This window comes from Chrysochloris asiatica, unplaced genomic scaffold (genome assembly GCF_000296735.1).
Source record: "Chrysochloris asiatica unplaced genomic scaffold, ChrAsi1.0 scaffold00019, whole genome shotgun sequence".
Classification (NCBI taxonomy): domain Eukaryota; kingdom Metazoa; phylum Chordata; class Mammalia; order Afrosoricida; family Chrysochloridae; genus Chrysochloris; species Chrysochloris asiatica.
The window spans coordinates 27653912-27681512 of NW_006408537.1; the positions used below are offsets into that span (position 1 = coordinate 27653912).

At 39.9% G+C, this 27601-nt stretch overlaps 1 protein-coding gene across 1 annotated transcript in view; it reads left to right on the forward strand.

The window, feature by feature from the left end:
* CD109 (CD109 molecule) overlaps positions 1-27601 on the forward strand; it is a 148985-nt gene that overhangs the window by 39334 nt on the left and 82050 nt on the right. Inside the window, exons 5-6 of the mRNA XM_006835791.1 lie at positions 5208-5333; positions 23286-23325. Of these exons, the coding sequence (XP_006835854.1) occupies positions 5208-5333; positions 23286-23325 (166 nt within the window). The remainder of the gene's footprint in view (positions 1-5207; positions 5334-23285; positions 23326-27601) is intronic.

Sequence of the window (27601 nt, forward strand, 5' to 3'; positions counted from 1 at the left end):
TCTTGATAGAGATGAGTGAGTGCCTCCTGTGCCACCTCACTTTCTTGAAAGATTTCAATTTTTATTCCATCAATTCCTGGTGTCTTATTTTTTGCCAATTCCTTCAATGAACCTTGGACTTCCTCCTTCAGTATCATTGGCTCTTGATTTCTCCATGGTATAAAGGTATTATAAATTATTTCCTTTCTTTCACCTGTCAAATTAAGTGAAAAACAGAGAATGAGCAAAGCAGAACATTTCTCTACTGTATAATGATGTTGAAGTTGTTTTCTTTATACTTGCATATATATCTCTATATCTCTCTATATATGGATATCTTAAAAATTTTGACTTTTCCAAATGGATACAATATGGATTTTCTTGAATTATAGATCACAATAGCTTTATAAATTATTAAGATAGATGTATAAGATATAAACAAAATTTAAGAGGTTCTTGGAGACACAGTTTAAAGACATAATAATGTGATATAGATTTATTTTTGGTTTTCTCATTGTTTTAGGATATGAAGGAAACTCACTTTATGTTACACTAATAATTTAGTCTTTGATAACTTACTTGAACAGATACACTGTCAGAATTTTCAAAGATTTCTCAATAGGTTTTCTAATAATTTAAGGACATCTTATGTCCTAAATTAGGCATTTTGGTAATTTTTTTTTCTATCATATAGTTAATATCAGTGGATGCTTATCAACAGTTTATCTTGATTGGATTTTGTTTGTACAAAATCATCCTTTACAGTGCTGTGGACAGGAAAGATATTTTTCCCAATGCAAGGAGAGTAATCTGAATCAATAACAAAGCCAAAATCATAGGTGTTCTTCAGGACATTTTTGAAAACTGGTTTTAACAACCTTAAGATTTCTTTTTCTCTCTTAATAATTCTTTTCCCTTGTCACAATTGAACTATGCCGTCATTGCCCTATTCTATTCTGCAAAACATGTATTTAAAGACTAAATTTTTCATTGGCACAGAACTGTTTCAAATGAATCACCCAAATAATGGAATGTTAGGTCTCTCCTTAAATAGTGTCCTCTTTTTTTAACAGCATTAACCTACCACCAATAATCTCACCATGGCTGAGTTCAGTCAGATAATTGACAACCATAAATGAAAAAAGTTCTTAGATCAAAACAAACGGATGAAAAGGGGTCTTCTTGTGATGTATTGGAAACTGCCATCTAGGTCTCTTTCTTTTGCTCTGACTTTTCTCAGAAACATCTCCTTGCCTTCTTCAAGTGCTGCTGATCCTCTGTAGCTGACACCACAGAGCTGCTCCTCTTCTGAATAGTGGTAGTTGTCTTCCCACTCATCAAATTCCTTGCCTTCATCCTCGACTCAAAGTCTGGGGCTATGATCTAGCCTGGTTGCTCCTTCAACTGGACCTATTAGCAAACCCTCATACCCCTGCCATTGCCTGGGCCTCCTCTTCCTCCACTGGGCTTTCCTTCTTGAGCTGTGGTGAAGTCCAGCACAGGAGAGACTTGGGAATGGCTTCCAGTTCCTGTTGTTTTCCTTCATCTACAGAAGGTCATTCTTGCCAGGCAAAACATTCTTCTGCAGGTCATTCATTGCTTTCCTAATACAGTTTGGACAGTCAGACATTTTTTGACATGGTTCAAACTGTTCAAGTTTCTGCAAAGTCTTTTCTGCACGATTGGAGATTCCTGTGCTTGTTATTTTTTATAAAGTTGTCAGAGAAGACCTATTTGATCAGAGACCTAAAGGAAATACAGGAATGAGCCGATACAGTCAGAGAGACCAGCATGTGCAAAGGCTCTGAGGTGGGACCTGTTTGGTGCCTTGAGGAACCATGAGTTGGCCAGTGCACTGAAGTCCAGGGAGTGAGGGGACAAATCATAGATGCTCAAAGAGTGATTTGAGGGTGATCTATACAAGGTCTGGTAGGTCATAAAAAGGACTTTGCATTTTACTCTAAGTGAAATGAAAAGTCAGTGGAGAATTTAGAGAGGCATGACGTGATCTGACTTAACATTTTAATAATAACTCGTCAGTGTGTTCTGAGAACAGATCTCCCTGAGCTTCAGTTTCCTTCTCTGAAGCCATGTGTTAATAATAACATGTCACAAAGTTATTGTGAGGGTTAAGCAAGATAATTCAAGAAGAGTACATTCTTGACACATGCTCCTCAATCATTAGCTACTATTCTTATTATAGGAACTCCTTTGACAGGTAGCCAGTTGGCCTCTGTTGCGTCAATATTCCTATAATCTGGAGGCAGTATGGGAAGCAGACTGAGAGCCTTCCTTTGAGAATTAAGCTGAACACAATTGACATCTAGCTGAGCTTGGTTTTCTACCTTTAAACTGAAGGCAATTCTAGACATGGGTGGCTAACTCATCCTAATTTGCCTGAGATTCTTTTTAAAAAATAAAATTTAAAACCAAAATCCCATGTCCTGGTAATGCCCTCAGTCCAGAGAAAATCAGTCACTCTAAATGTTCTGATGAATAATAGAGTATAGAAGGTAAATTCAGGCATTTTATGTAAATTCTGTTATCTTCCTATGATTTTTAGATTGTTGGTATAAATTAAGAAGAAAACCAAGCAAACCAACTTATACACATATAACTGTAGATAGTTGTGTTTGAAGTAAACAATACATTGTTCAGCATGGTACTCAATGCATATTTCTTGAATTGAACTAGTATTATTTCAAAGTTTGAAGCTCTGTGATTTTCTGCATTTGTTATGTTTACGCAGTGAATAGAATTTCTAAATTTATGATACTTTTTTGAGCAGTTCATCTTTTACCCACATATATTGAGCACTTACTGTAAACCAAAATGCATAAAACAGGATTTAGCAGTAAACATCTAGTCTTTTACATTCAATCTGCCTCTTTCTACCTCCAGGCAAATAAGAGTCCTCACTACATAAATTGCTGTTTCTGAGCATTAACCTGGCAATTTACAACAACTCTGCTGACTCTGTGCATTCTTTAGTTTTGCTTTTCTGCTCTGCTTAAGTTTCTATCTTTGAAACCTTTCCTTAGATTTGTAGATTCTTTGGCTCTTCTCTCCAGTTTAGGGGTTAGTTTGCCCTAATCAGCTTTCCCTGATGTACTCAGAGAGAACCTCCCTCTTGGCCAGGAACCCAAAGTGCATGGGAACAATGGATGAGTGTCAGCCATACTCCCCTCTTTGCCTCTAGGCAATGAGGCTTGCATGTGAACTCAGGTTTGCGGCTACCCTTTTCCCTTAAGGTCTCTTGTAAGAGGTCAGCTTGCCCCACATGTCTAATACTTCTTCATGTGAAACAGTTCACCAGACTGTAATGCTTTCTATATCTTTCAGCATGGAATAATTGGTTTCTTGTCAGACTGCCCAGAAAAAAGTTAAGACAATCTAAGAAATGCCCCTGACTGGGAGAAAGTTGTACGTGTGAGTGCAGCGCCACCTGCAGACCCATATGAAGAAATGTATCTGAGAGTTACAAAGCCAACTAAGACTCTGACCTTTATATTCAGGGATGTTTGTTGTTTCATGAGGCTGTCATTAGGAATGAAAAGGCACCACTAACTGGCCTTTTAAGGAAAGAAAGGGGTTTCAGAGGCCTTTGAGAAGTAGAAAACATGATCTGCCTCTGTCCTAATCCTGGCCTCTTCCAGCCACTCCAGTTGAGCACTACGGAATAAGTGCTTCGAACATTGTGATGGCAGACCGCATGACTGGTGTTTACTCTGACCTCTCTTCTTTATAAAATTGCTCCTGGTAGAGATGAGCAGTCATGTGTGGGGAGAGGGTGTCATTGGCCTGTGTTTATATCCTGTGAGTGTGTCCTAACCATTCTGGCCTGGAGCAGCAATGGCAAACCCAAAACCGCAGGCCTGGCCAGGTGAGGGAACCACCTTGTTTAAGTGAACTAACTCCTCTGAATCTACTTGCTGAGAGGACACCTCACACAAAATCCAGGACTTCAGAGAGTGGCAGAAGTACTCCTTGCAGAGAAATCTACTCAGATTTGTGTCTTAGGAGGCTAACACTGCCAGCAGCGAGGATGATGTATCAGAGAGGGCCACACTGGAAGAGGGAGATGACTTACAACAGTTCAGAAAGAAGAGCTGGTGGCTGTGAGGATGGAAATAAGGAGACCAACTGGCGAGCTATTAAAGAGAGTGTTGGCAGGGCTGGAGTGGGAGAGAAGAATGTGAGGCAACTGCTGGTCTGGTTTCTATGATGGTTGCATGAAGGGATTATTGTCTGGGAGACTTGGTTATTGATGTTAAGTGCGCTCACATTGGTTCTGACTTATAGCGACACTGTATAGGCTTTCCGAGGAGAGGCTGGTGAGTTTGAACCGCTGACCTTGTGGTTAGTTGTCCAGAGCTTATCTTATAGCGCCATGCTAGGATTCTGAGGGAGGTTATGGGATGATTGAAATATTATTTTTTTTGTGATGGCTCAACATCTTTCTGATATACTTGTGTTGAGCTAAAAGACAAACATGGTGTGCTTCCTGAGTTTTGTCTACTATTGGTGCTGTAATGCTGGGCAATGTCAGTCACTTAGTTATTGAGTGTTCATGTAACTTTAACACACCTCAGTTTTCTCAGCTCTAACAGGAGAATAATCATACACTGAAGGAGAACTGTAGTGATCAGAGATAATGCCGTGTGCCAGAATCATAGTGTGTTCTTTAATAAATGGGCCTATTATCATTATCCGACTCAACTCGATGGCACTTAACAACAACAAACAACATTGTCATTATAGGAGTCTTGGTGTGGTGCTTTAGGATACGCACTGAACTGCTAATCACAGGTCAGCTGTTCAAACTCACCAGCCACTCCTTAGAAACCCTATAAAGGGTTGCTATGAGTTGGAACTAATTTCACAGCACTTAACAAGAACAATATCCTTATCATTACAATGGGAATTTCTTCTCAAAACAGCAATGATACAGATATTTCATGTAATCACAAATATGGTGCCAGGAATTATAAGGTGGAGCAAAATCAGAATGTTGCCAAGAGAAATATGAGAAAATAAGAAATTTTGATTTGTCTTCTTTAGTAGTATTATAAAACCAGTATTTTCCAAAAACTTTATGCCATATTTTGGGGAAGATTTTAGACAAACCTGGAACCTGAAAGTGCTGTAAAGCATCAGTTATAACTGGATAGAATATATATGTATGTGGACAGCCTTTGTATAATTGATATGTATGGTTTTCATTTTAGGACCCCAAATCCAATTTGATCCAACAGTGGCTGTCAGAACAGAATAATCTTGGAGTTGTTTCTAAAACTTTTCAGTTGTCTTCCCATCCAATATTTGGTGACTGGTCCATTCAAGTTCAAGTGAATGTGAGTATCGATTTCTATTTCTGGATAGTATTAAAGTAATTTCAATAATTCAAGTGAGGAAATGTTTGTAGTCCTCTACTTAAAGAACAGAAAAAATGAGCATCTAAATAATTTCAGTGGTTTATTTTTAAATTTACTATAGGGGTAATCTTCATTATAACATATTAGAGTTTTAATAATTGTTTATTTCTATAGTTTAATGTTTGAAGGCTAATCCATTTTGACATTTTAGTATAAAATTAATAAAATAAAATTTTTTATATGAACGTATTGCCTTCAGTGAGTACTTTAAAACTAAGTAATGAATACATAGTTCTTATTGACAAATTGGATGTCTCAGAATAATGAAACTTGCTGAATAATTGGAATACCATACTTTAATTATCTTTGTTTTAATAAACAGTGACTTTAAATTCTATTTCCCAAATCTTCTATCTCCTCTACCTACTGCCTTTATTTATTGCCAGTTCATGAAACTCTCAGATCTAATAGGAAGGGCATTAAAATGCTATATTTCTCTTTTTGCCTCAGGCTTTCGTCTGTACATCTCATTTTCTTCGAAATTTATTAAGATGAGTATAATTCACAACTCAGGAGTTCTGGTGTGGCCCTGTAGGATAAGCGCAGGACCACAAGGTCGATTTGAACCACAAGGTTGGCGGTTCAAATTCACAATCTGCTCCTTGGAAACCCTATATTGGGCCACTATGAGTTGGAACTGACTCAAGGGCACTTTACAACAACAAAAGCTGTAAGAAAGAGTTCTATTAAAACAGGCTCTCATTAACAGTATTTTAGATCGGGTAATTTTTTGTTGTAGGGGGCTGTCCTGTGCATTGCAGGATGTTTAGTAGCATCTCTGGCTTCTACCCAGTGACGCCAGTAGCGTCCATCCCTCTACCCTAATTGTGACATCCAAAAATATCTCTACACATTGCCAAATATCCTCTGGGGAAAATACCTTACTCTTCTGGTTGACAACCACTGTATTAGAAACAATAACCATTTGTTAGCATAAGACACCAGGTAAGGTAAAAGTATTGATATATGACCTTTTTATTTGCATTTCCAAGAATCATATAACATGAGTTTTATTGTACTTAGTTTCTAGATGAGCCAGCAAAGGAGGTTTTGACTGGTGACAAACTTTGATAGATTGTTTAATGGGAGGTGGGATGGTGGTGGTGGTACCAGAGGAGAGAGGGTGATAGACTAGTGAGAAAGTCTTGTAGAAGATGTGACATTGAAATTTGAGTTTCTCATGTGGTGATTTGTGAATTTGACTAGACTCATATTGCTTTAGTAGGGAAAAAAAAATAACATGGTTAAGAAAATTGAGGTGCCACTCTTACCCTTGAACTTTATGCTGTAGACATATTATATCCTTTCAGTGTTTCAAACACACCACTTTAGAACTTTCCAACATGTCTAGAATGTGTTTACACTTACTCTTATTTCAGCTGATTATTCTTGCCTTTCAGGCCTCCTCTAAAAGGGCGTAATGGCTTTTATTCTTCACAGCTCTTGATTAATTCATGTCACTTTGGGTCATCCCCAAAAGACTGGAGTATTTGTGATGGAAACTACGGGGACAGATTTGAGTTGTTCACACCTGTATCCTCAGGACCTATCACAATGCTTTGCAAATATTTATGAAATAAATGTATGAATCCAATATAATTAGTCATTTGTCTGGAACTAAATATAATTTTACCCTTTGCCACATTCTATAAGACTTCTTTATCCTCTAGAAGACAAACATATTGACCAGTTATTATTGGTGAAAAAAATATTAATTTAAGGAGCCCTGGTGGCTCAGTGGATTAAGTATTGGGCTGCTAATTCCTAAGTCAGTGGTCCAAACCTATGGCCGCTCTGAGGGAGAAAGATGAGGCTGTTTATTTCTGTAAAGATTTACAGTCTCAAAAATCCTAAGGAGCAGCTCTACTCTGCCCTATAGAGTGGCTATGGGTCCAAATTGACTGTTTTCTAATGTCTATTTCAGGGTCGCTATGGGTCGGAACCGACTCGACGGCACTTAACAACAACAACAACAACAATTTGAGGCATATATCTAAAAAAAAAAAGACGCCATTTTTATAAAAGAATGAGTCATTGAATGGCCACCAGATGTCAGTAAAATCAAAGAAATGCTGTAAGGGAGATCCATGGACCAACTCTGGATTTTGTTTTCTCTTGACTCCTGCACAGCATTAAAAGAACAAATATTGTTTATGATTAGACTGCTGTGCTTTCAGCAGAGCAAAAACCAACTGTGAGGGGAATAGATTTGTTCTTCAAGTTGTCTACTACTGTAGACTGTTTAATTTTTGTAGGGTAGTAACAATTCTGTGTAAAACTCAGGGAGGGTCAACATTTACTCTCAGAAGAGTGCTCTGAAATACCAGTTTTTCTCTAGGAAGAATATGGAAAATCTTGGTATTATTGAAAGGTAATGTATTTAAAAAGACTAGACTTATCAGTGCTTCGATTTGTAGTGACTTTGCGGATGATCAGAAAGTGGCATTCCTTGGTCAACTCTCCCATCGAGTCAGGGAAAGTAATTCTTTAGATTACACTAACTGGGCTCCTGGCCATTTCTCCATCTCTAATATGTTTGTTTGTAGAATAAAAATAAATGAGTTATTTATTATCCTTTCTGTTGTTGTTATCTGCCGTAGAGTCGGTTCCAACTCATAGTGACCCTGTACAGGGTTTCCGAGGCTGTAAATCTTTATGGGAGCAGAAAGCCTCATCTTTCTCCCACTGAACAGCTGGTAGTTTTGAACTGCTGACCAGGAGATTAGCAGCCCGATTTGTAACCACTACATTACCAGAGCTCCTTATTAGATTACTTAAGTTGCTTTTGAACTTCAGGTATTGCTTTTCTCCTTCAGGATTTTTAATGATAAATTATGAGTAATTATTTTGAGCTAGTAATATTTTTCAAGGAGCTCTAGTAGCATAGTGGTTACAAATTGGGCTGCTAACCTTAAGGTCAGCAGTTCGAGACTACCAGCTATTTCATGGAGTAAAGATGAGGCTTTCTGCTTCCATAAAGCTTTACAGCTTCAGAAACCTTATACATGGTTGCTATGAGTTGGAACCAATGCCCTGACACACTACTACCACCACCACCAGTAGAATTTCTCTATTTTTCTTACCTCCTTCATTGTGCAGTGTCTAGTAATGAGACATAGTAAGTTCTCCCTATATATAGACTTATATATTTTTTCCAATGCTAGTTTAATTACGGAAGAGCAGTGGCTCTGTACAATAAAGCACTGGATCATGAACTACAAAGTCAGTGGTTTGAGTACACCAGCAACTCCACAGGAGAAAGTTGAGGGAAAGTTAAAGTATCATAAACCTTATACAGAGTCACTATGAATTGAAATTGACCCGATGACACGTAGCAACAACAATTTAATTAGACTGCAAAGCAGTCCTTCATGCTTACTAAACCTGTTAAAATTAGTAAGATATAGTAAGAACTGTGACTTAAAGATGTTTTCTGTTTTCCTTATGCATATACTGTGTACCTGCATAAGTTCTTTGTTGCTTTGAGGATTGTACTTCTCCTGAGATGAACCCCCATCTGTTCTATGTCTCCTACACTTGGCCCATTTCTTTTCAGTCCTTTCTTTCTTAACTTCCTGGAGCACCAAGCCCTTTCCTAACAGGGAAGAGGTTTATTTTTAGGTGTAACATCTCTTCACAAAAGTGTGGTTGTACTTCACGTACATTATAGGTTAAGTAGGAGAAATGTCCTTCGATTTGATCACCACCTTACAAATAAACCTTGAGAAGATAGCTTGAGTTTTAATGAAACGTTGTTTGTATTTTCATTTAAAAAAATGTTAAAAATTTTTATTTTATTTTACAGTACTTCTCTAGGAGCTTAAGATATCTATCTCTTTACTGGCATTAATGAGCTCTCCCAAACTGTGGCAAATGCTTTTTGTACCTGTTAGTTTTAAATTGTGTTCCAGGTTACTGGAAGACAGTTTTAGAAGTCCTTTAAAGAAAGGGTAACGTTGGGATCTGAGAAGCGGGCTTCTGCTAACCAGGAGCGATCTGACCACACTGGTTCTCTTCCTGCAGCTTATGACCCAGCGGCCCAGGCCACTGGGAACAGCCTATGACCCAGCGGCCCAAACTACTGGGAGACCCAAGCACTGTTCTCCTGAGAACCCAAAGAAGATTCTCATTCACCAGGAGCTTCCTGTTTGCTCAGTAATCACAGCTCTGTGTCCTCTTTCCTGTCAGATGGAGGCTTCTCTTCTCTAGGGAGCTGCTCATATAGCTCAGTTTCCCACAATAGTCCCCTGAAATTCTGGCTGCTACCACATACCAGTGGTTCTCAAACATTAGCGTGCCTAAGAATCTGTGCTTCTGAAAGATGCACAATCCTGAGAGATTGAGTAATTCTAGCAGGGGACCTAGAGATTTGTGTTTTAAAATAAACATTGTAAGATATTCTGTTTGGTTTTTGGACTACATTTTGGGATGTAATGATATATGCCCACCATTAGGCAGCTTTAACTTTGATTTGTTCTATTGAGAGGCCGTGTTGGGCACTGGAGAAGGCACAGGACTGAGAGAAGCCACCTGACTTATTCTTTGAACTCCTTGGGCTGCTGACTTCTCTTTAGCTGACTAACTTATTAGAACTTTCTGGCCCCATGCTGGAATTACTACCTCAGAATTTTGGGGCCAATCTATATTTTTACAGCAGTATCTCTGGTGATTCAGATTTACAACCAGATTGGGAGGAACCGAATTAGATGATCTCTGTGTCTGGTCTAGATCTAACAGACTGCAGATTCTCAGTCCTTGTCTCAGTCTTGAGCCTGTGTTTGGGGTTGGAGGACAAGAAATTGAATATAGAGAGTTCAACATTCTCAAGTTGGAAATTCCTATTTTTTTGGGGGGTAGAGGGGGCTCTGTATAAGCTATTGTGGCCTGTATATTATTATGTAATTCAGAAGCAATCTGCACTGAATTGTTCATTTGTTTATAATAGTTACATCTACTTTCTCTTAAGTTAGTTATTCTAGAAAGGAGAAAGGTTAGGTAAGGATTGCCAACACCGCACTGCTTTTTATAGTCTTGTAGAATAAGCTTTATCTTTTCTTGTCTTGCTGCCCAGCAGTTTCCTGGGCCAGCTTGCTTCTGCTGTCAGGTTTGTCTGGAGCTGTTTGTCCTTTGCAAAAGAGCGCATCTTTGTTTGGACAGTTCTTGTCCCTGAAGTGTTCTACAAGTAGCATCTGGTAAGCACTCCCCCTCGTTTGTGATGACAGCTTAACAGAAAGCATGGAGCAAGCTGTGACAGGTCAGAAAACAGTGGTATCCTCTCTGGAATGTGGATGAGACTTCCAAACCACTTTTGTCAGCCTCTGTTTAAAAGAAGATTTTTTTTTTTTTTTTCTGTAAAAGACCCCAAAGTCTGAATTCCATGTGCAGTGAGAGAAAAAAAGGAGGAATAGCTTTTTTGAACTTTAATTCCATAGAGGGCCAACTGGTAGATTTCAGAACTTTATTTGCCTTTCCTTCATGAGACCCTATACACACCTCTACCACAGCACTTACTGATCAGTGTAGTTTAAAAAAATATGACTGCCTCATTTATTGGGTGGTGAGCTCCTGGAAGACTGGAGCTTTATTATTTTTTGTAGTTTTTTTTGCCTAGTGCGCATAGAGTATCTGACCTGTTGTAGGAACCCATTCATGAGTAAAGGAAGTGAATGAACAATTTCTCCTAGACTTGTCTTGATTATTGTAAAGATGGCATAGGGCTAGTATTTGACCTCCTCTGACTTCATAACAGGGTAGCCCAAGGTCGATTCCTATGAGACTGAGGTCAGACATTCCTCCTCTTCTAACCTTCTTTACCAAATCTGACACCAGTCATACCCTTCCCCAAACCCTCTGCTTCTCTGCTGGGTTCAATAATTGATTGCAGGGCCACACAGAACTCATGGACAATATTCATGATTATCGGGTAGATTAGGGAAGTTAACAGGTTACACTACAGGGTCAGAAATGCTCAGGGCTGCAGTTCTTGGGTCAGGAGCACGCTTCTTAGTCAGACCTGCAAGACTTACCCCTCTCTTGTCCTTGGCCTCTCAGCCACATGCCCTCTTGGCTTTTCCCCTGCCTGCGTAATGTTACAAAGCTCTTTTAGTAACTGCTTATGGGGTGCTCTTCTCCCCAACAAGCCTCAGCTTTAGCTCCAGGGCTTAGTAAACTTAGCTTCTCTGATTAAAAGCCTGGAAATACCGCACTCTGCAAGTGAGCCTTCTGCCCTTACACACTTTCTTCCTTTGTGTGCTGGGACGCCAACTGAGCTGAGCTGTCTTGTACTCTTGATTCTGCTATTGCTGTTTCTCTGCCACTCCTCTGGTGTCACAGCAGGGGTCTTGGGGTCCAAAGGCTCTTCTTTCTTGATGCTAATGAGATCCCCATTCCTGCTTCTGAGATGGTTCATTTTAAACCCAGTGGGATGGCAAAATTGACCAATCCCCACGTTAGAGTTCCAAACATCCTATTAGCATGGTTCTACCCAGTCCACCACCACCACTAATGCTGAGGGTATCGATGGTATTTGTTCCATTTCATTTTTCATGACTTCCAGTTTTCCAATTATTAATGGATATTTGCAGATGTTTCTCTTATTTTGAGTTCTGCCCCGTTAGCAAATGAAGGTCCTGAAAGCTTACTCCGTTCATATAATCATGATCATCAAAACTCTACTTTGAGGAGGTAGCTTTTCCCCACTTGTATTTTGAATGTCTTCCAGCCTTAGGGGTTCATATTATGGAAATATGACAATATTTTGGTGCTAGTTATCGTGTTTCAATATATAATATTCTAGTGCTGACAGTGTTTCCCTGCTATTCATAAGGTTTTCAGTGGCTTGTTGTTGTTGTTGTTACGTGCCGTCGAGTCGGTTCCGACCCATAGCGACCCTGTATAGGGTTTCCGAGGGTGTAAATCCTTACGGGAGTAGAAAGCCTCATCTTTCTCCCGCGGAGCAGCTGGTAGTTTCGAACCGCTGACCTTTAGGTTCGCAGCCCGATTCATAACCACTACGCTACCAGAGCTCCTTCAGTGGCTAGACAATCAGAAATAGTCTGGCTTTCTTTCTTTTTACTCTGTCTGAATCAGAAACTTGTCCACCATGGGTGACCTTTCTGGTATTCAAAATACCGGTGGCATAGCTTCCAGCATCACAGCATCCACAGTGGGACAAACTGACAGATAAGAGGAGAATGAGTAATCACGGAGATGGAGTATTCTGGAACACTTTATATCAGGAAAGGTGTGTGCCAGTGTTGTATCCTTTCTACCATACTTATTCGATCTGTATGCTGCACACCTACTCTGAGAAGCTGGATTGTATGAAGAAGAATGTGACATCAGGATTGGAGGAAGACTCATTAACAACCTGTGAAGTGCAGATAATACAACTTTGTTTGCTGAAAGCGAAGAGGACTAAAAATATTTATTGATGAAGATCAAAGACCACAGCCTTCAGGATGAATTTTACCTCAGTGTAAAGAAAACAAAAATCCTCACAACTGGACTAATAAATAACATCATAATAAATGGAAACAGCAGTCAAGAAATCAAAAAATGCATTTCATTTGGGTAAATCTGCTACAAAATACCTCTTTAAAATGTTCAAGAGCAAAGATGTCAGTTTGAAGACTAAGGTGCGCCTGACTCAAGCCATGGTATTTTCAATAACTTCATATTCATGTGAAAGCTGGACAGTGAATAAGGAAGACCATAGAAGAATTGATGCATTTGAGTTATGGTGTTGGAGGAGAACATTAAAAGTACCATGGACCGCCAAAGAACAAACAAATTTGTGTTGGAAGAAGTACAACCAGAATGCTCCTTGGAAGCCAGGATGGCCAGACTTCATCTCTCATACTTCGGACATATTTTCAGGAGAGAACAGTCCCTGGAGAAGGACATCATATTGGTAAAGTGGATAATTGGAAAAAAAAAGGGAAGACCCCCAATTAGATGGATTGGCACAGTGGCAACAGCAATTGGCTCAAGGGTAGCAACAATTGTGAAATTGGCACAGGACCAGGCAGTGTTTCGTTCTGTTGTGCATAGGGTCACTATGAGTTGGTACTGACCCAAGGACCCCTAGCGACAACAGCAGCAGCTATTGGATTGCATTTATATGTCAACAGGGCTTACTGTATACATTAAGAGAGAATGTGATTTAAGGGTGCCACATGGCTTACGTCTTCATAAGGATGTCTTAGATTCTGACCAGAACAGCCAGATCTTTGGAGTAAGGAATTGTGTGAAGGAGACTTGTTTTACAACATCTAGGTTACCTGGCAAGGGTAATGTGTTTATAAGCATTAGCACATTATTAAGGATTAGTTTGTTGTCACCTAGCTGACTGTACAACCTTGGGGATTATAAGGCATGTTTTGTTGTGTGCGGTTGAGTAAATTCCAACTCATAATAACCCTGTATATTCTTTCCAAGTACAGCTGGTGGATTTGAACTGCTAACCCCTTGGGTAGCAGTTCAATGCTTATCCTACAGTGCCACAATATGGCCCTATTTGAGGATTAAGAAAGTTACCTAAAAACTACAATAACAACATAAAACCACTTTCAAAAATTTGAAATAATTATTCACAAGAAATCTCAAATTTAGTTCCTGTGTACTCTTTACAGTTTTCTCCAATAGTTGCTTTTACATTATTATAGTAAAAAATATCAGCAACAGGAATTTGACATGGGTATGATGTGACATGTTGCATTGGAAAATCTGCTGTAAAAGGCTTCTGTAAAGTGTTCCACTGCAAAGCTGTCACTTTGAGGGCCAAGGTGCATGCACACGTTGGACAATGAATAAGGAAGGGACTGTAGAAGAATCGATGCATTTGAATTATGGTGTTGGCAAAGAATATTGAACATACCTTAGATTTTCCAAAGAACAAATAAATCTGTCTTGGAAGAAATACAGCTAAAATGCTGCTTAGAAGTGAAGATAATGAGAATTCAACTCTTGTACTTTGGACATGTCTGAAGGACCAGTTTCTGATGAAGGACTGAGGGTCCTTGAAAATTAGGAAGACCCTTTAAGGAGATAGATTGACACCATGGCAGCACCAATGGGCTCAAACATAACAATTGTGAGTTTGGGGTAGGACCAATCAGTGCTTTGTTTTGTTGTGCATATTCAGAAATGACTCAACAGCAAAATGTGTCTGCATAGTTCTATGTGATGCTTAATTTTTAATGGCAGGGAGGGCATTTTGGATTATTATAAATCAGCGGACTCTCACCAGTGTTGGCAGCACTGGACATCATGGCTGGGTACTGAAATAAGTATTGAAATTTCTGGATGGAGTGGGGAAAGGAGAAAACCTCTGAAACATCAAATATAAACATCCCTATTTTGTCTTAAGGGAGCACTGGTGGCACAGTGATAAAATGCTTAGCTGCTAACCGAAAGGCTGGCAGTTCAAAGAAACGATTTTCTCCATGGGAGAAAGATATGGCAGTTTACTTCTGTGAAGATGCAGCCTTGGAAACCCTATGCGTCAGTTCTACTCTATGTTGCTATGTTTTGAATTTGACATAGTGTTGCTATGAGTTGAAATTGACCCCATGACAAGGAGTTTGTTTTTTGGTTTTAGATTTTGCCTTGAAGGTAGTTTTCCCACTCAATCCTAAACTGTAGCCACATTGCTGTTTTTCTCCTCCCTTGCCTAAGATGTTGTTGTTAAGTGCCGTTGAGTTGGTTCTGACTCACAGTGACTCTGCATAGGGTTTCCGAGGAGCAACTGGTGAGTTTGAATTGCCAACCTTGTGGTCCACCATCCAGTGCTGATCCAACAATGCCATGTCAGGAGTCCTAAGATGGGCGCTCACAAAAGGTGGTCATCTTGCGTGCCTTTAATGACTAAACTTTCCCCCCACTACTTCTAGTAAGAACAAGGAATCCTAGTGTGGCACTGTTGGTTAATGTGCTGGACTGCAAAGTCCTCTTGAACTGGGAAGCCTGGGGTTCAAGTTCACCAGCTGCTCCTCAGAAACCCTATACAGGGTCACTATGGGTCGGAACCCAACTTTATGGCACTTAACAGCAACAAGTAAGAACAGAGAGGGTTGTGTGATTTTTGTTTGCTTATTATTTATTTTCAAAGAGACAGTTTCCAATTAGTACTTTTTTACTAAGGAAGTCAGTTTGATCCTTGTACAGCAACCCCTCCCCAAAAAACCCCAACAACAACAAAACAAACTTTTATTTAATTTACTTTCAACATCAGTCAATGTTATACATTTCATATAAGACTCCTCAGGCCAAAGAAAGCAAAAATGTATATGGATGTATCACAGAAACTATAAGATATAAAAATGTATATTTATTATTTTTTTCTTATCACTCAACAACATCATAAAAAGAATGCAGATCCACTGTCAAAACATTGAATTGAAAAGAAATTGTGGTAAACATATATATAACACATTTGATAAATTTAAAGCTTTTTACATATATAATTTTGTGACATCAATTACGTGTTCTTTGTTCAGAGAAATTCAGGGGCACAGGCCTCTCCTAACACCAGCACACTCTTTTCTCTGCTGTCGACCTAGCTTATCAAGTCCTAGGTATTTTGTTCTTTAGATTTTTCAGGCATTTCAAGTACCTGTCCTGGAGGATCCCTGGGTGGCCGGGAGCCCTTAGGAACAAATATCCAGCTCTGGATGATATCACTGAAGCTCCTTTTCCTAAGTTTTGAAGTAAGGGGCAGGCAATTCCCACTTGATTTCTATAAGAATTCTCTTCTAGTCTTTTTTCATCCAGACTATTTTATTATGCCCTTCTTGTGGATGAAGGGTTAAGATATACAAAATCAACCTTTGGAAACCTCCTTTGCAAGTCTGACCTGGTTGTGTTACACTTTGCTTTGAAATGTGGATGTAGTTGGTGTCTGTTGTGTTGAAGCCTCAGCCATCACTCAGTCTGAAATAGTTCCCTTTGAACATCCCCTGGATTTCAATTTGATGGTAGTGAGTTTGAGTTTTATAAGGAACCCTGGTGATCCTATGAAAGTAAGCTTTTCAAGGTTGATGGTTGAAATCTATCAGCTGCTCTGAGCGACAAAGATGAGTCTTTTTGTACCTTTAAAGATTTAGTCTTGGAAACCCTACCTAGGGTCTCTGTGAGTCAGCATTGACTCCATGGCACTGTTTTCTGGTTGTTTGTTTTCCTAGAAGGGTCTCTTTGAGTAGGAATCAACTAAACAGTGGTAAGTTTGGTTTGGTTTTGGCTTTGTGTGTAGTAAGCATTTTAAGGGCTTGTTGGCAGTGAGTAATGGCCAAGTCAGACACAGAAGATTTAAAAAATTCAGTGACTTTCTAAATCGTTCAATAGAAATTAAATCCAGACACTGAGTCAGTGGGAAATGGAAATGATCATAAATGAACATAAATGCACAAAAATAATCCAGCTAGCTCCTAGTTCTGTTTCTGGATTTTCTTTTTAGTTCAGAAGCAAAAAACTAACTTGTACTGTAAAAGATGTATTTTTTAATGGTCATGTAATGCGTCATATTCCTCCAAGTCTTTTTAAAAATAGAACATTTCTCAAGAGTTGGATAGCTTCATGGTTACAGAGGGGGAAATCTTGTACCTGAGCTAGATGGTTTTTTTTGTCACTCACATGTATTCAATTTGTACTCTAGTCATAGCATACTTCTTACCTCTTTCATTTGACCAATTTCCATTATATGAGTACTCACATTGACCTATTAATCTAGAGAAGACTATTAAAGAAATTATAGGGATTTCTGAGAATAGTTACTGGTTCTTCTTTTCTATCTCTGCTCAGAACTTGTTCAGAAAATCTTACTGAGGAATGTTTTTTATGTAATAGAAGTAGTGAGTGAACGTATGTGCTTTAAAACAAGTTTCCTCAGGGATTGCCTTCCCATGGAACAGTGACAATATTGGGGAAAGAAGAATTTAGCAGAGGTGGGTGAATTATACCACCAGCTGCTCCTCAGAAACCCTTTACAGGGCCTCTGTGACTCGAAACTGAATTGATGACACTTAACAACAACAATCGTCTTTGCTAAAATGATGTTTGCTTGAAAAACATGTTGCCCAAATATTAAGATTTCAAGTCAGCCCCTCTCTCCAGTTGCTGGCACAATAAACATTTGCACAAACCATATTTGAACTAGGATAAATATGAAACCTCATTCTGAAGAAGATTAAGTTCCTGTGTAACTAAAGGAAAATTGGCTAGTAAATGAAACTCGTACTTTTTACTCGAGGCCAGTAGTAAAAAAATGGATTGGGTTCTTCCCACCCCCATGTTTTAGTTATGCTACGTTAAGTTTAGTTTAGTTCAGCTAGAGGGGTCTGTGAACTCTGGCCTGAAGGCCAAGTCTGGCTTCACACCTGTTTTGTAAATAAAGTTTTATTGGGATACAGTTGTGTTCCTATCATAGCTGCATTTGCTCTGCAGTGTGAATTGAGGAGTTTTGACATGATCATAAGGCCCACAAGGCAAAAATATTTATGGTCCGACCCTTTGCAGAAAAAGTTTGTTGACTCTTGTTTGGATGAATGAAAGTATTCAGTATCAGTGTTTTTGTGGTTGTATATGGCATAAATTGCTATCAATTCTCTGAATTATTATAAATTTTAAATAGTTTGGCATCTTCTGCTATCTTAATTACACAAGTTATAAATATTTCATAGAAATAACTGAACTCTAAGTTGAAATTGTTTAATGGATAGTATGTTGAAAATGGTAACATTCCTGCTTTTCAAAGTTCTTGGACAACAAAACAATTTCTTGATTTGCATCTCACTATTTACAAACACCCTGGGAAGACATTGTCTGGTACAAAGTACATATTATCACAAAGTTACAAAATAATTTTTTGAGTTTTTTGAGACAACTTAAAATAACATTGAAAAGAAGAACTTTTGTTCTGCCTTTTCTTCAGTTTTCCATGCTAGTTGTCCTAGTCCACTCCTTGGCATTCACATTCCTTCTAAGTAAGGGGCAGAGAGTTAAAGCCTTCGCTGTTGTAAGTTGACAGATGGAGGTGCCTCTTTAGGTAGTCTGATCCTTGTCAGGAGGGAGAAGGTTATTTTAATGTCATGCAAGAGATGCCTTATGATCACTGGGCTAATCTAATGAGCACTGTAAGAACCAACCTGAGGACAAGTATCCGTTCATTCGTCTATACATTCATTCAACAAACACTGAAGGCATGATGAACTAGCTGCTGTGACCCCAAGGATTTTATAGTCTCTTAAAGGAGATAGGCCCACCACAGATGATTACAACATGCGGTGTTAAATAAAATGATTGAGTTATACACAGGGTATTGTAGAAGAGAAGGGGCATCTAATCCAGTTTGGGGGGAGGCAAGCAATAAAGACTACTTGCAGGAGACTAAATCCAGAAGGATGAGTAGGATTTAGCAGGGTGAAGGCAGGTAGGGGAAGGATACACTAAGAGTAGATACTGGCTTGAAGAGAGGCAAAGAGGTGATCAACTACATCACGTGTATAAGAAACTATGAGTTCAGTGTGGATGAAGCATCACAGTCCTGATTGGGGGAAGCCAGGCAGGAGCCAACCATGGAGCACCTTGAGTATGGTTTTTTTAGGGAGCTTAGATTTTTTATCTTGGAGATAGTGAGTTTATAGCTAAAGTTTCTATACCAACCAATATATAATTGGTTCTTGATTTTTTTTTAGCCAATCTGACAGTAAGCAGAACAATGGCCTATCACATATACTCGTAACTCTGTAGTTCCATAAGATTGTTTTAAAAGAGAAAGCAGCTCTCCTTTTGTTTATTATTTCTGACTAGTGGTTTTAAAGACCCTTTTAGCACTGGAACTGTGGTGGGATACAGGCAGAAGAGGCAGGCAGGGGCTCACAGCTTTGTTCTGTGGACAGGCTGTGGCTGCTCTGGCAGCTGAAAAACAGGTAGGACAGGGCAGGGCTCTATGCTCCCTCCCCTCTGGTCTCCTCTGGTTCCACTATCATTGCAGCACTACAATGACGGCAGCCAGAAGCGAGCTATCAAAAGGTTTTAATAAGGTGTGTGCACAACCTCCAAGTAATGTAGCATCCGGTTTTCAATGAACATTTCATGGACATTAAGTGATGCATATCTATATTTACATTTAATGCAATTAATGACCTGGTTTGGCATTATGTTTGAGGAATTCAGGGCTGATCAAGAAAAAAGTTACAGCCACACGATGGCAGTGTTGTAGAATAAGGCATTTATTGGGCAAGGCTTTGCAAGTGAAGGAAGTGTTTCACAGAAGGAGACTTTCCAGAGGCTAGCAGAGGAAGAGCCCACCACCTAGAAGAGGAGGAGGGTGAGCAAGCCCCTGGAGGAGAGGGGAAGCAGAGAGGGTGTGTGTATTTAGGTGATGTTGCTCAACAGAGAGTTTTGAAGGGCAGCCTTCTGGTCCTTATAACTACAGGGTTTTATCTTAGCTGTGACTAGCAGATCTTGGGTGTAGTTTTGTGGGGCAGGGCTTTTTGGATAGTGGGTCTGCTGTGAAGAGATGAATAGCCTGGAACCAATACACAAAGGCTGCCTTTTACTTATTTGCATAACAACATTTTATCTTTTAAATATTATACCATTTCACAAGGAGCTCTGGTAGCGTAGTGGTTACAAATCGGGCTGCGAACCTTAAGGTCAGCAGTTCGAAACTACCAGCCGCTCCGCGGGAGAAAGATGAGGCTTTCTACTCCCGTAAAGATTTACACCCTCGGAAACCCTGTACAGGGTCGCTATGGGTCGGACCCGACTCGATGGCACTTAACAACAACAAAAACAACAACACATAGAGTCCTAAGGAGTTCTGGTAGCATAGTGATTATGAATCGGGTTGCTAACCTCGCAGTCAGCAGTTTGAAACTACCAGCTGTTCCATGGGAGAAAGATAAAGCTTTCTGCTCCTGTACAGATTTATAGCCTTGGAAACCCTGTACAGGGTTGCTATGAGTCGGAACCGACTCCACAGCACATAACCACAACAACAGCAATAAAAGTTCTGGTGTGAGAGGACTAGAGCGGAGAGTGAAGCATCCAGCTGATATGAAGTGAGTGGAGATGCACAAGAACACCCATACTTGCAGATAGTACCCACTTGCCCTGGCTTCAATGGCTGGATGATCAGAAGTCGACTAGAAGAAGAAAGAAGAGGAAAAAAGGAGTAATCTGCTACAATTTGATGAACTCGACCTATACTTATGGATGTAGTAGCTCAAAAGAGGGAACAAATCTTTACAGAATCATTCCCACCCCCTTGGTATACAGGGTTAACAGGGATGGGCAACTTAGACACTGGTTACCCAAAATGGGAAGGAGTTCTGGTAGTGTAGTGGTTACAAATTGAGTTGCGAACCTCAAGGTCAGCAGTTTGAAACTACCAGCATCAGAAACCCTGTACAGGGTGGCTGTAAGTCAGAATTGACTCCATGGCACATAACCACTATCATCACCCAAAATGGGGGGGGGGGGGCAAGAAGTGACTGTCTTACAAGCTTTCAAGAGGTAGCCTAGTTCCAGAGGGTGCAAGGGAAGGTAGAATATCCACTGAGTGGTTTCCAACCTGTCTGGATGGGGCTGATGAAAGGAGATGGGGATAAGACTCTTGTAGTTCAATATTGAATAATTGCTATCAGGACTGACTGTGAGTGTTGGAAATGTAAAGGTAGATGTTTTGTAACAAAAGGAGGGGAGTGGTTGACTTTGCTGTCCAGGAGCAGAGGTCACTGGGGCCATCAAGGGAGAAGAGTGGAGTGCGGGACCTATCTAGAGAAGCAGTGATGTCAGAGATGGAGGCAGAGAAGATGACATGGAGAAATGGAGTGGCTGGGGACTCTGGACTCAGGAAGGAAGAGGGTCTGTGTGCTGATGGGCGGAGGGCAAGTTTGTGGGGTGTACCCTTTGGTTGTTTGATGATGCATGGATGGGATCATAATCACTGCAATGAAACAAAATATGATAGGATGTATGTAAAGCTAATGTTCTCCCATGTAAACTGTCACTTAATTAACAATAAAAACTTATTGTTAAAAAAAAAGAGCCCTGGTGTGGCACTGTAGGATAAACAAAGAACTGGTAAGCACAAGATCATAATGTTATAGGACAGAAAAGAGACCCCCATCTTCAAATATATGAAGATTGTTGATGTTGTTAAATGCTGTCAAGTTGGTTCTGACTCAGAGTGATCCTGTATAGCATTTCCAAGGAGTGGCTGGTTGGTTTGAACCACCAAACTTCTTCTTAGCCGTCCAGTGTTTATCCTACAGTGCCACACCAGGGCAATGTTGTTGTTGTTGTTAAGTGCCATCAATTTGGTTCTGACTCAGAGTGACCCTGTATAGAGTTTCTGAGATGCAGCTGGTAGATTTGACCACTGACCTTGTGGTTAGCAGTCCACTACTTATCATATAGCACCACATCACAACTCTGGGAGAATGTTGTTGTTGTGTGCCTTCAAGTTGGTTCCAACTCATAGTGACCCTGTATAGGGTTTCCAAGGAGCAGCTAGTTGGTTTGAACTGCTGATCTTGAGATCGGCAGTTCAGTGTTTATCCTACAGTGCTACACTAGGACTCCTGGACGATATTAGAGAAGCTTTATGAAGTCTTAAACAGGAGTAAACACAAGACAAAGAAAACATAGATTGCCCATGTGAGGGAAATCATAGACATGTGATGAGTTTCCTTTTGTAGGCACAGGGAACAGAGGAATCCCTTCTCACAACTACAGCTGACAGCATATAATTCATCATATATGCATGCAGGAACTATGGAAAGCTGTGAGGGGAGAACAAGAAAGTTCCTGTGAGGACCAGCTGGGGGAAGTAGCCCCAAACCCACTTTTAAATACACTCTGCTTCTCACTCTGGCTGTTCAGCTGTCAGAGGCACATAAGGCACTTGAGAAAACTTGGCTTCTGAACACTTAAACTTAGGTACAAGATGGAATTAAACTCTGTCTGCCTGGAATCATTTGTAAGAAGAAAGCTTCAAATTTAATGCTCTACAGCAGCCAATTCAAACCCACCAGCTGTTCTCAGAAGGAGCTCTGGTAGTGTAGTGGGTTATGAGTTGGGCTGCTAATTACAAGATCAGAAGTTTGAATCTACCAGCCACTACACGGGAGAAAGAGGAGACTTTCTGCTTCTGGAAAACCTTATATCCTCAGAAACCCTATAGAGGGTCATTATGATTTATTGTTGTTGTTAAGTGCTGTCGAGTCAGTTCTGACTCATAGCGATCCTATATAGGGTTTCCAAGGAGCAGCTGATAGGTTTAAACGGCTAACCTTGTGGTTAGCAGCCAAGTGATCCTCTAGTGCCACACCAGGAGTCCATAGGCATCATCTAATATGTTGTATGAGGATGCTTCAGAAAATCTTTGGAAAAATGGAATGAAAAGATATTGGAGGGTCTCTGCAAACACTCATTTGACTCTGCTTCTGTTCATTGAATTATAAAGACAGGTTACCTTTTTATATTTTTAGTGAGGTGGCAAGAAAAACTCATAAAATCTCTCAGGCTTCATTTTGCAGTTGACTGAAAATAAGCTTCCACAAATTAAAATAAACTGTTTTGTTTATTGTTGTTGTTGTTAAGTGCCGTTGAGTTGATTCCGACCAATAGCGACCCTGTATAAGGTTTCCGAGGAGTGACTGGTGAGCTTGAACTGCTGACCTTGAGATTCAAACTGATTTTGCAGTCCAACGCATTAACACACAGTGCCACACCAGGACTCTATTATGTTTATTAGATCATTATAAATGTAATTTAAAAATAAACGTCTAATCTTATTGTACAGGTAAGTAAGCAAAGTAATCATATTAAAATTAATTTCTTTTTCTTTTTTTCCCCTTATAATAGGACCAGACCTATTTTCAGTCATTTCAGGTTTCAGAATATGGTAAGAATTCCTCAACTTATTTTGAATGGGAAAATTTTCTTAATTTTCACATGTGGTTGTTGTTGTTAGGTGCCATCGAGTCAGTACCGACCCATAGCGACCTTATGCACAGCAGAATGAAACACTGCCCGATCCTGGGCAGGAAGACAGAGTGACAAACTACTTCCGAATATTTAGTCACTGAAAACATTATGAATAGCAGAGACACATTGTTGTTGTTGTTAAGTACCGTCAAGTCGGTTCCGACCCATAGCAACCCTGTACAGGGTTTCCGAGACTGTAAATCTTTACGGGAGCAGAACGCCTCATCGTTCTCCCGTGGAGCAGCTGGTAGTTTGGAACTGCTGACCTTGCAGTTCGCAGCCCGATTCGTAACCACTACGCTACCCGAGCTCCTTAGCAGAGACACATAGATTAGAAAAATTATAAAGAGGTTAAAGTGAAAATCCTAGTGGAGGTCAAATTCTGGTATTCCCTATATTGTTATTGTTAAGTTATGTCAAGTTGATTCCAACTCATCATCATTCCTTGTTATGTGCCATGGAGTCGGTTCCGTCTCATAGCGACCCTGTACAGGGTTTCTGAGGCTGTAAATCTTTACTGGAGCAGAAAGCCCCATCTTTCTCCCCTGGAATGGCTAGCAGCTTCGAAGTGCTGACCATGAGATTAGCAGCCCGCCTCGTAACCACTAGCTACCAGAGCGACCCGGTATAGGGTTTCCAAGGAGCCATATTGTTTTTTCTTTTTTCCGTTGAAAACCTTATGAAGCATAGTTCTACTGATGGGGTCACTATGAGTTTGAGTTGACTATTTTTTCTCCCTTTTTCCCTTAGTATATAGTCTTTTATCCAGGGTTTTGACTGGTTTGGACCAATTCACTAATAAGCGACACAGAGAAATTGGAACAGACCTGAATTTGTAAAATTTGGATATTCTGGGCTAATAACTGGAGTAAGAAAAGCTACCAGACAAAGCCCTGGAATGGGCGTCTTAGAAGTGGTGTACTGAGCCCTTTCATGAGCCTGATTTGGGAGGTGGGATATTGCTAGGGGTGTGGAGAATGATACATATTCAAAGCAACGTGGTCAGTTGCCATCTTTAAGTCATGCCCAGTTCCTCTGCCCATTAAGAGATTTGGTTGCTATTCATGCATATGCTGCACCTGTTTTTTTTCCCTAAATTTAATTTTTTTTGTAGTTGTTGAGAAAATACACAATAGAACATATAACAATTTAGTGACACTGGTTACATTCTTCCAGTCGTTCCTCCCTTATTAACAAACTTACCGCTCTGTAAGGCTCCTATCTATTTGTTTGAGTTGCTGCTGTCAGTTTGATCACATATGGATCTTAAAAGAGCATAATGCTCAAGGGAGTCCTTTTTTTCACTGAACATCAGTTTATTAATTTTTTTTTATTTTACATTTGGTCAGCATTGGTAAAGGCAGTCTGTTTAATGTTGGTAAATCCTCTTTTTGCAGCTACCAGTCTATATAATAGGAGTCCTGGCATGGTGCTATAGAATCAGCAGTGGGACTGCTAACCACAGGTTGGTGGTTCAAATCCACCAGTCACCCCTTGGAAACCCTATGCAGGGTCTCTGAGTCAGAACCAACTCAATGGCACTTAACAACAACAATTCTATAATAGCACAGATGGAAATATATCCATAAAAACACTATGAACCAACTATTTTGTTGGTGAATACAGAGGAAAATGAGACAAGAGTGAATGCATAGAATCTCAGTATCATTTTATAATTTGAACAGCTACTTTGAGTTCTAGATGAGTTTTATTTCATTTGATTTGTGATACTTTTTGAGATTGCATCTCATTCAGGTAACAGAAATTCTGGGATGTACTATGTTTATACCTTTGTGACTCAAGTTCCGCATACTGCATACATCATTGTTGGATCTGAACCCCATGCTCTGGTCTTCTAGGATAGGGACCATAGCAATTTTATGTATAAAAGGCCAGATAGTAAATATTTAGACTTTATGGGTAGTGTCTCCCTGTCCTAACTATATAACTCTACCACTGCAGCACGAAAGCAGCCATAGGCAAAATGTAAGTTGAGTGGCTGTGATCTAATAAAAATATAAATTTTACATTAGTCAAATCTTATAAAATTCAAATCTGAATTTTATATAACTTTAACGTGCCACAAAAATATTCTTTTGATTTATTTTCACTCATTTTAAAATTCAGAAAACATTCTTAGTTCATGTGGGCTATAATTTGCTGTCAGCTAGTGTGGTGCTGTAGAATCAGCACTGGATTGCAACCACAAGGTTAGCAGTTCAAACCTACCAGCTGCTCCTCGGAAACCCCATACAGGGTTGCTATGAGTCGGAACTGACTTGACAGCACTTAACAACAAATACAACCTGGAATTGGACTCTTGGTGTGGTGCTGTAGGATCAGCACTGGCTAGCCAACCACAAGGCTAACAGTTCAAACCCACCAGCTGCTCCTCAGAAACAAATAGGCCTCTGTGAGTCTGAACTGACTCAACAGCACTTAAGAACACAATAATCTGGAATTGGGAATAACTATGGCTCTGTATGATAAGTACTAGACTGCAAACAACGAGGTCAGCAGTTTGAAGCCACCAGCCTCTCTGCTCCAGCAAAGACTGCAGCCTCAGAGACCCTATACAGGGTGACTATGAGTCAGAATCGTCTCAGTGGTACTTAACAACAACGATCTGGGATTGAAAGGAGCCCTGGGTGTATAGTAGGATACAAGCCAGGCTGATAATTAAAAGGTTGGTGATTCAAACCCACCAGCCACCCCATGGGAGAAAGATGAGGCCGTCTGCCCCATAAAGATTTGTTTTTGCTGTTGTTGAGTGCTGTGGAGTCAGTTCTGACTCATAGCAACCCTGTATAGGGTTTCCGAGGAGTGGCTGGTGGGTTTGAACTTCAGACCTTGCAGTTAGCACTCTGGTGCTTATCCTATAATACGCAGCCTTAGAAATCCTTAAGAAGCAGTTCTACTCTTCTGTAGTGTCGCTTGAGTCGGAAGTGGCTGGATGGCAGTGTATTTTGGTTTGGGTAATCTGGAATTGTGGGCCACTAACCACTTGTAAAATATATGCTGTATTTCAAAGACAGTACTCCCCCCACAAAAAAAATGGAAAATAGCTTCATGGGTTTTTTATACTGATTGCATGTTAAAATGGTAATGTTTTGGCTATATTAGATTAAATATTACAAATAAATTTTACTAGTCCTTTTTCCTTTTTAAATATGGCTACTAGAAGAGTTAAAGTAACATGTGACTCACATTATATTCATTTTGACATCGCAGTCAAAATCAACACAGATCTGAAATAGTTCAGAAAGGGCCAATGTTTTTATAAGATATTTTCATTTCATATATTGGTGGTGGACTCCTGTGGGTTAATGCACTGGACTGCAAAGTCGGAAGTTAAAGCTCACCAGCTGCTCCTCAGAAACCCTATACACAGTCACTATAGGTCGGAACAGACTCAACGGCACTTAACAACAACAATAACAACAACAACAATAGTGGTGGTGCTGGGTGGTTGTACATTGTTGAATGTGCAGTGGAGGTGAAAAATTGATTATCATCCCACAGTATTTAAGGAGCAGGCATTTGAATTTCCTCATATTGACCATGTACCTCTGAGTGGTCCTAACTCCTCTGCTGGGGGACTACCTTAAAAGATGGTCATAGTTGACCAGTGTGATTTTTATGGCCCTCTTGCCCTAGACTGGTCTAGAATGTAGTAGTTTCCTGGAACTCTAAATGCCTTCAGTTCTGTTTGAAGTTGGAGGTCTGCCCTGTATTGTTGACTCATTGACCTTCTTGATGCTTCTTTTATGTTAATTAAATGGTAAGATACCTTGTTCTAAGGAGCTCTGGTAGCGTAGTGATTAAGAATTGGGCTGCTAATCTCATGGTCAGCAGTTCAAAACTACCACTGGTTCCTTAGAAGAAAGATGAGGCTTTCTGCTCCTGTAATGATTTACAGGCTCGGAAACCCTATACAGGGTCACTATGAGTTGGAATCGACTCCATGGTACACCACCACCACCGCTGAACCTTGTTATGAGAGTTTGATGATTTATTTCTGTGGTCAATGAAATTAGGAAAAAAAAAATTATTTATAAACTTGAAGAATACAATTTTTTTTTTAAAATCTGTAGAGTGTTTCTCAAGGAGCCCTGGTAGTGTAGTGGGCTATGTGTTAGGCTGCTAACTACAATGTCAGCAGTTTGAATCCATCTCGCTCTACAAGACAAAGA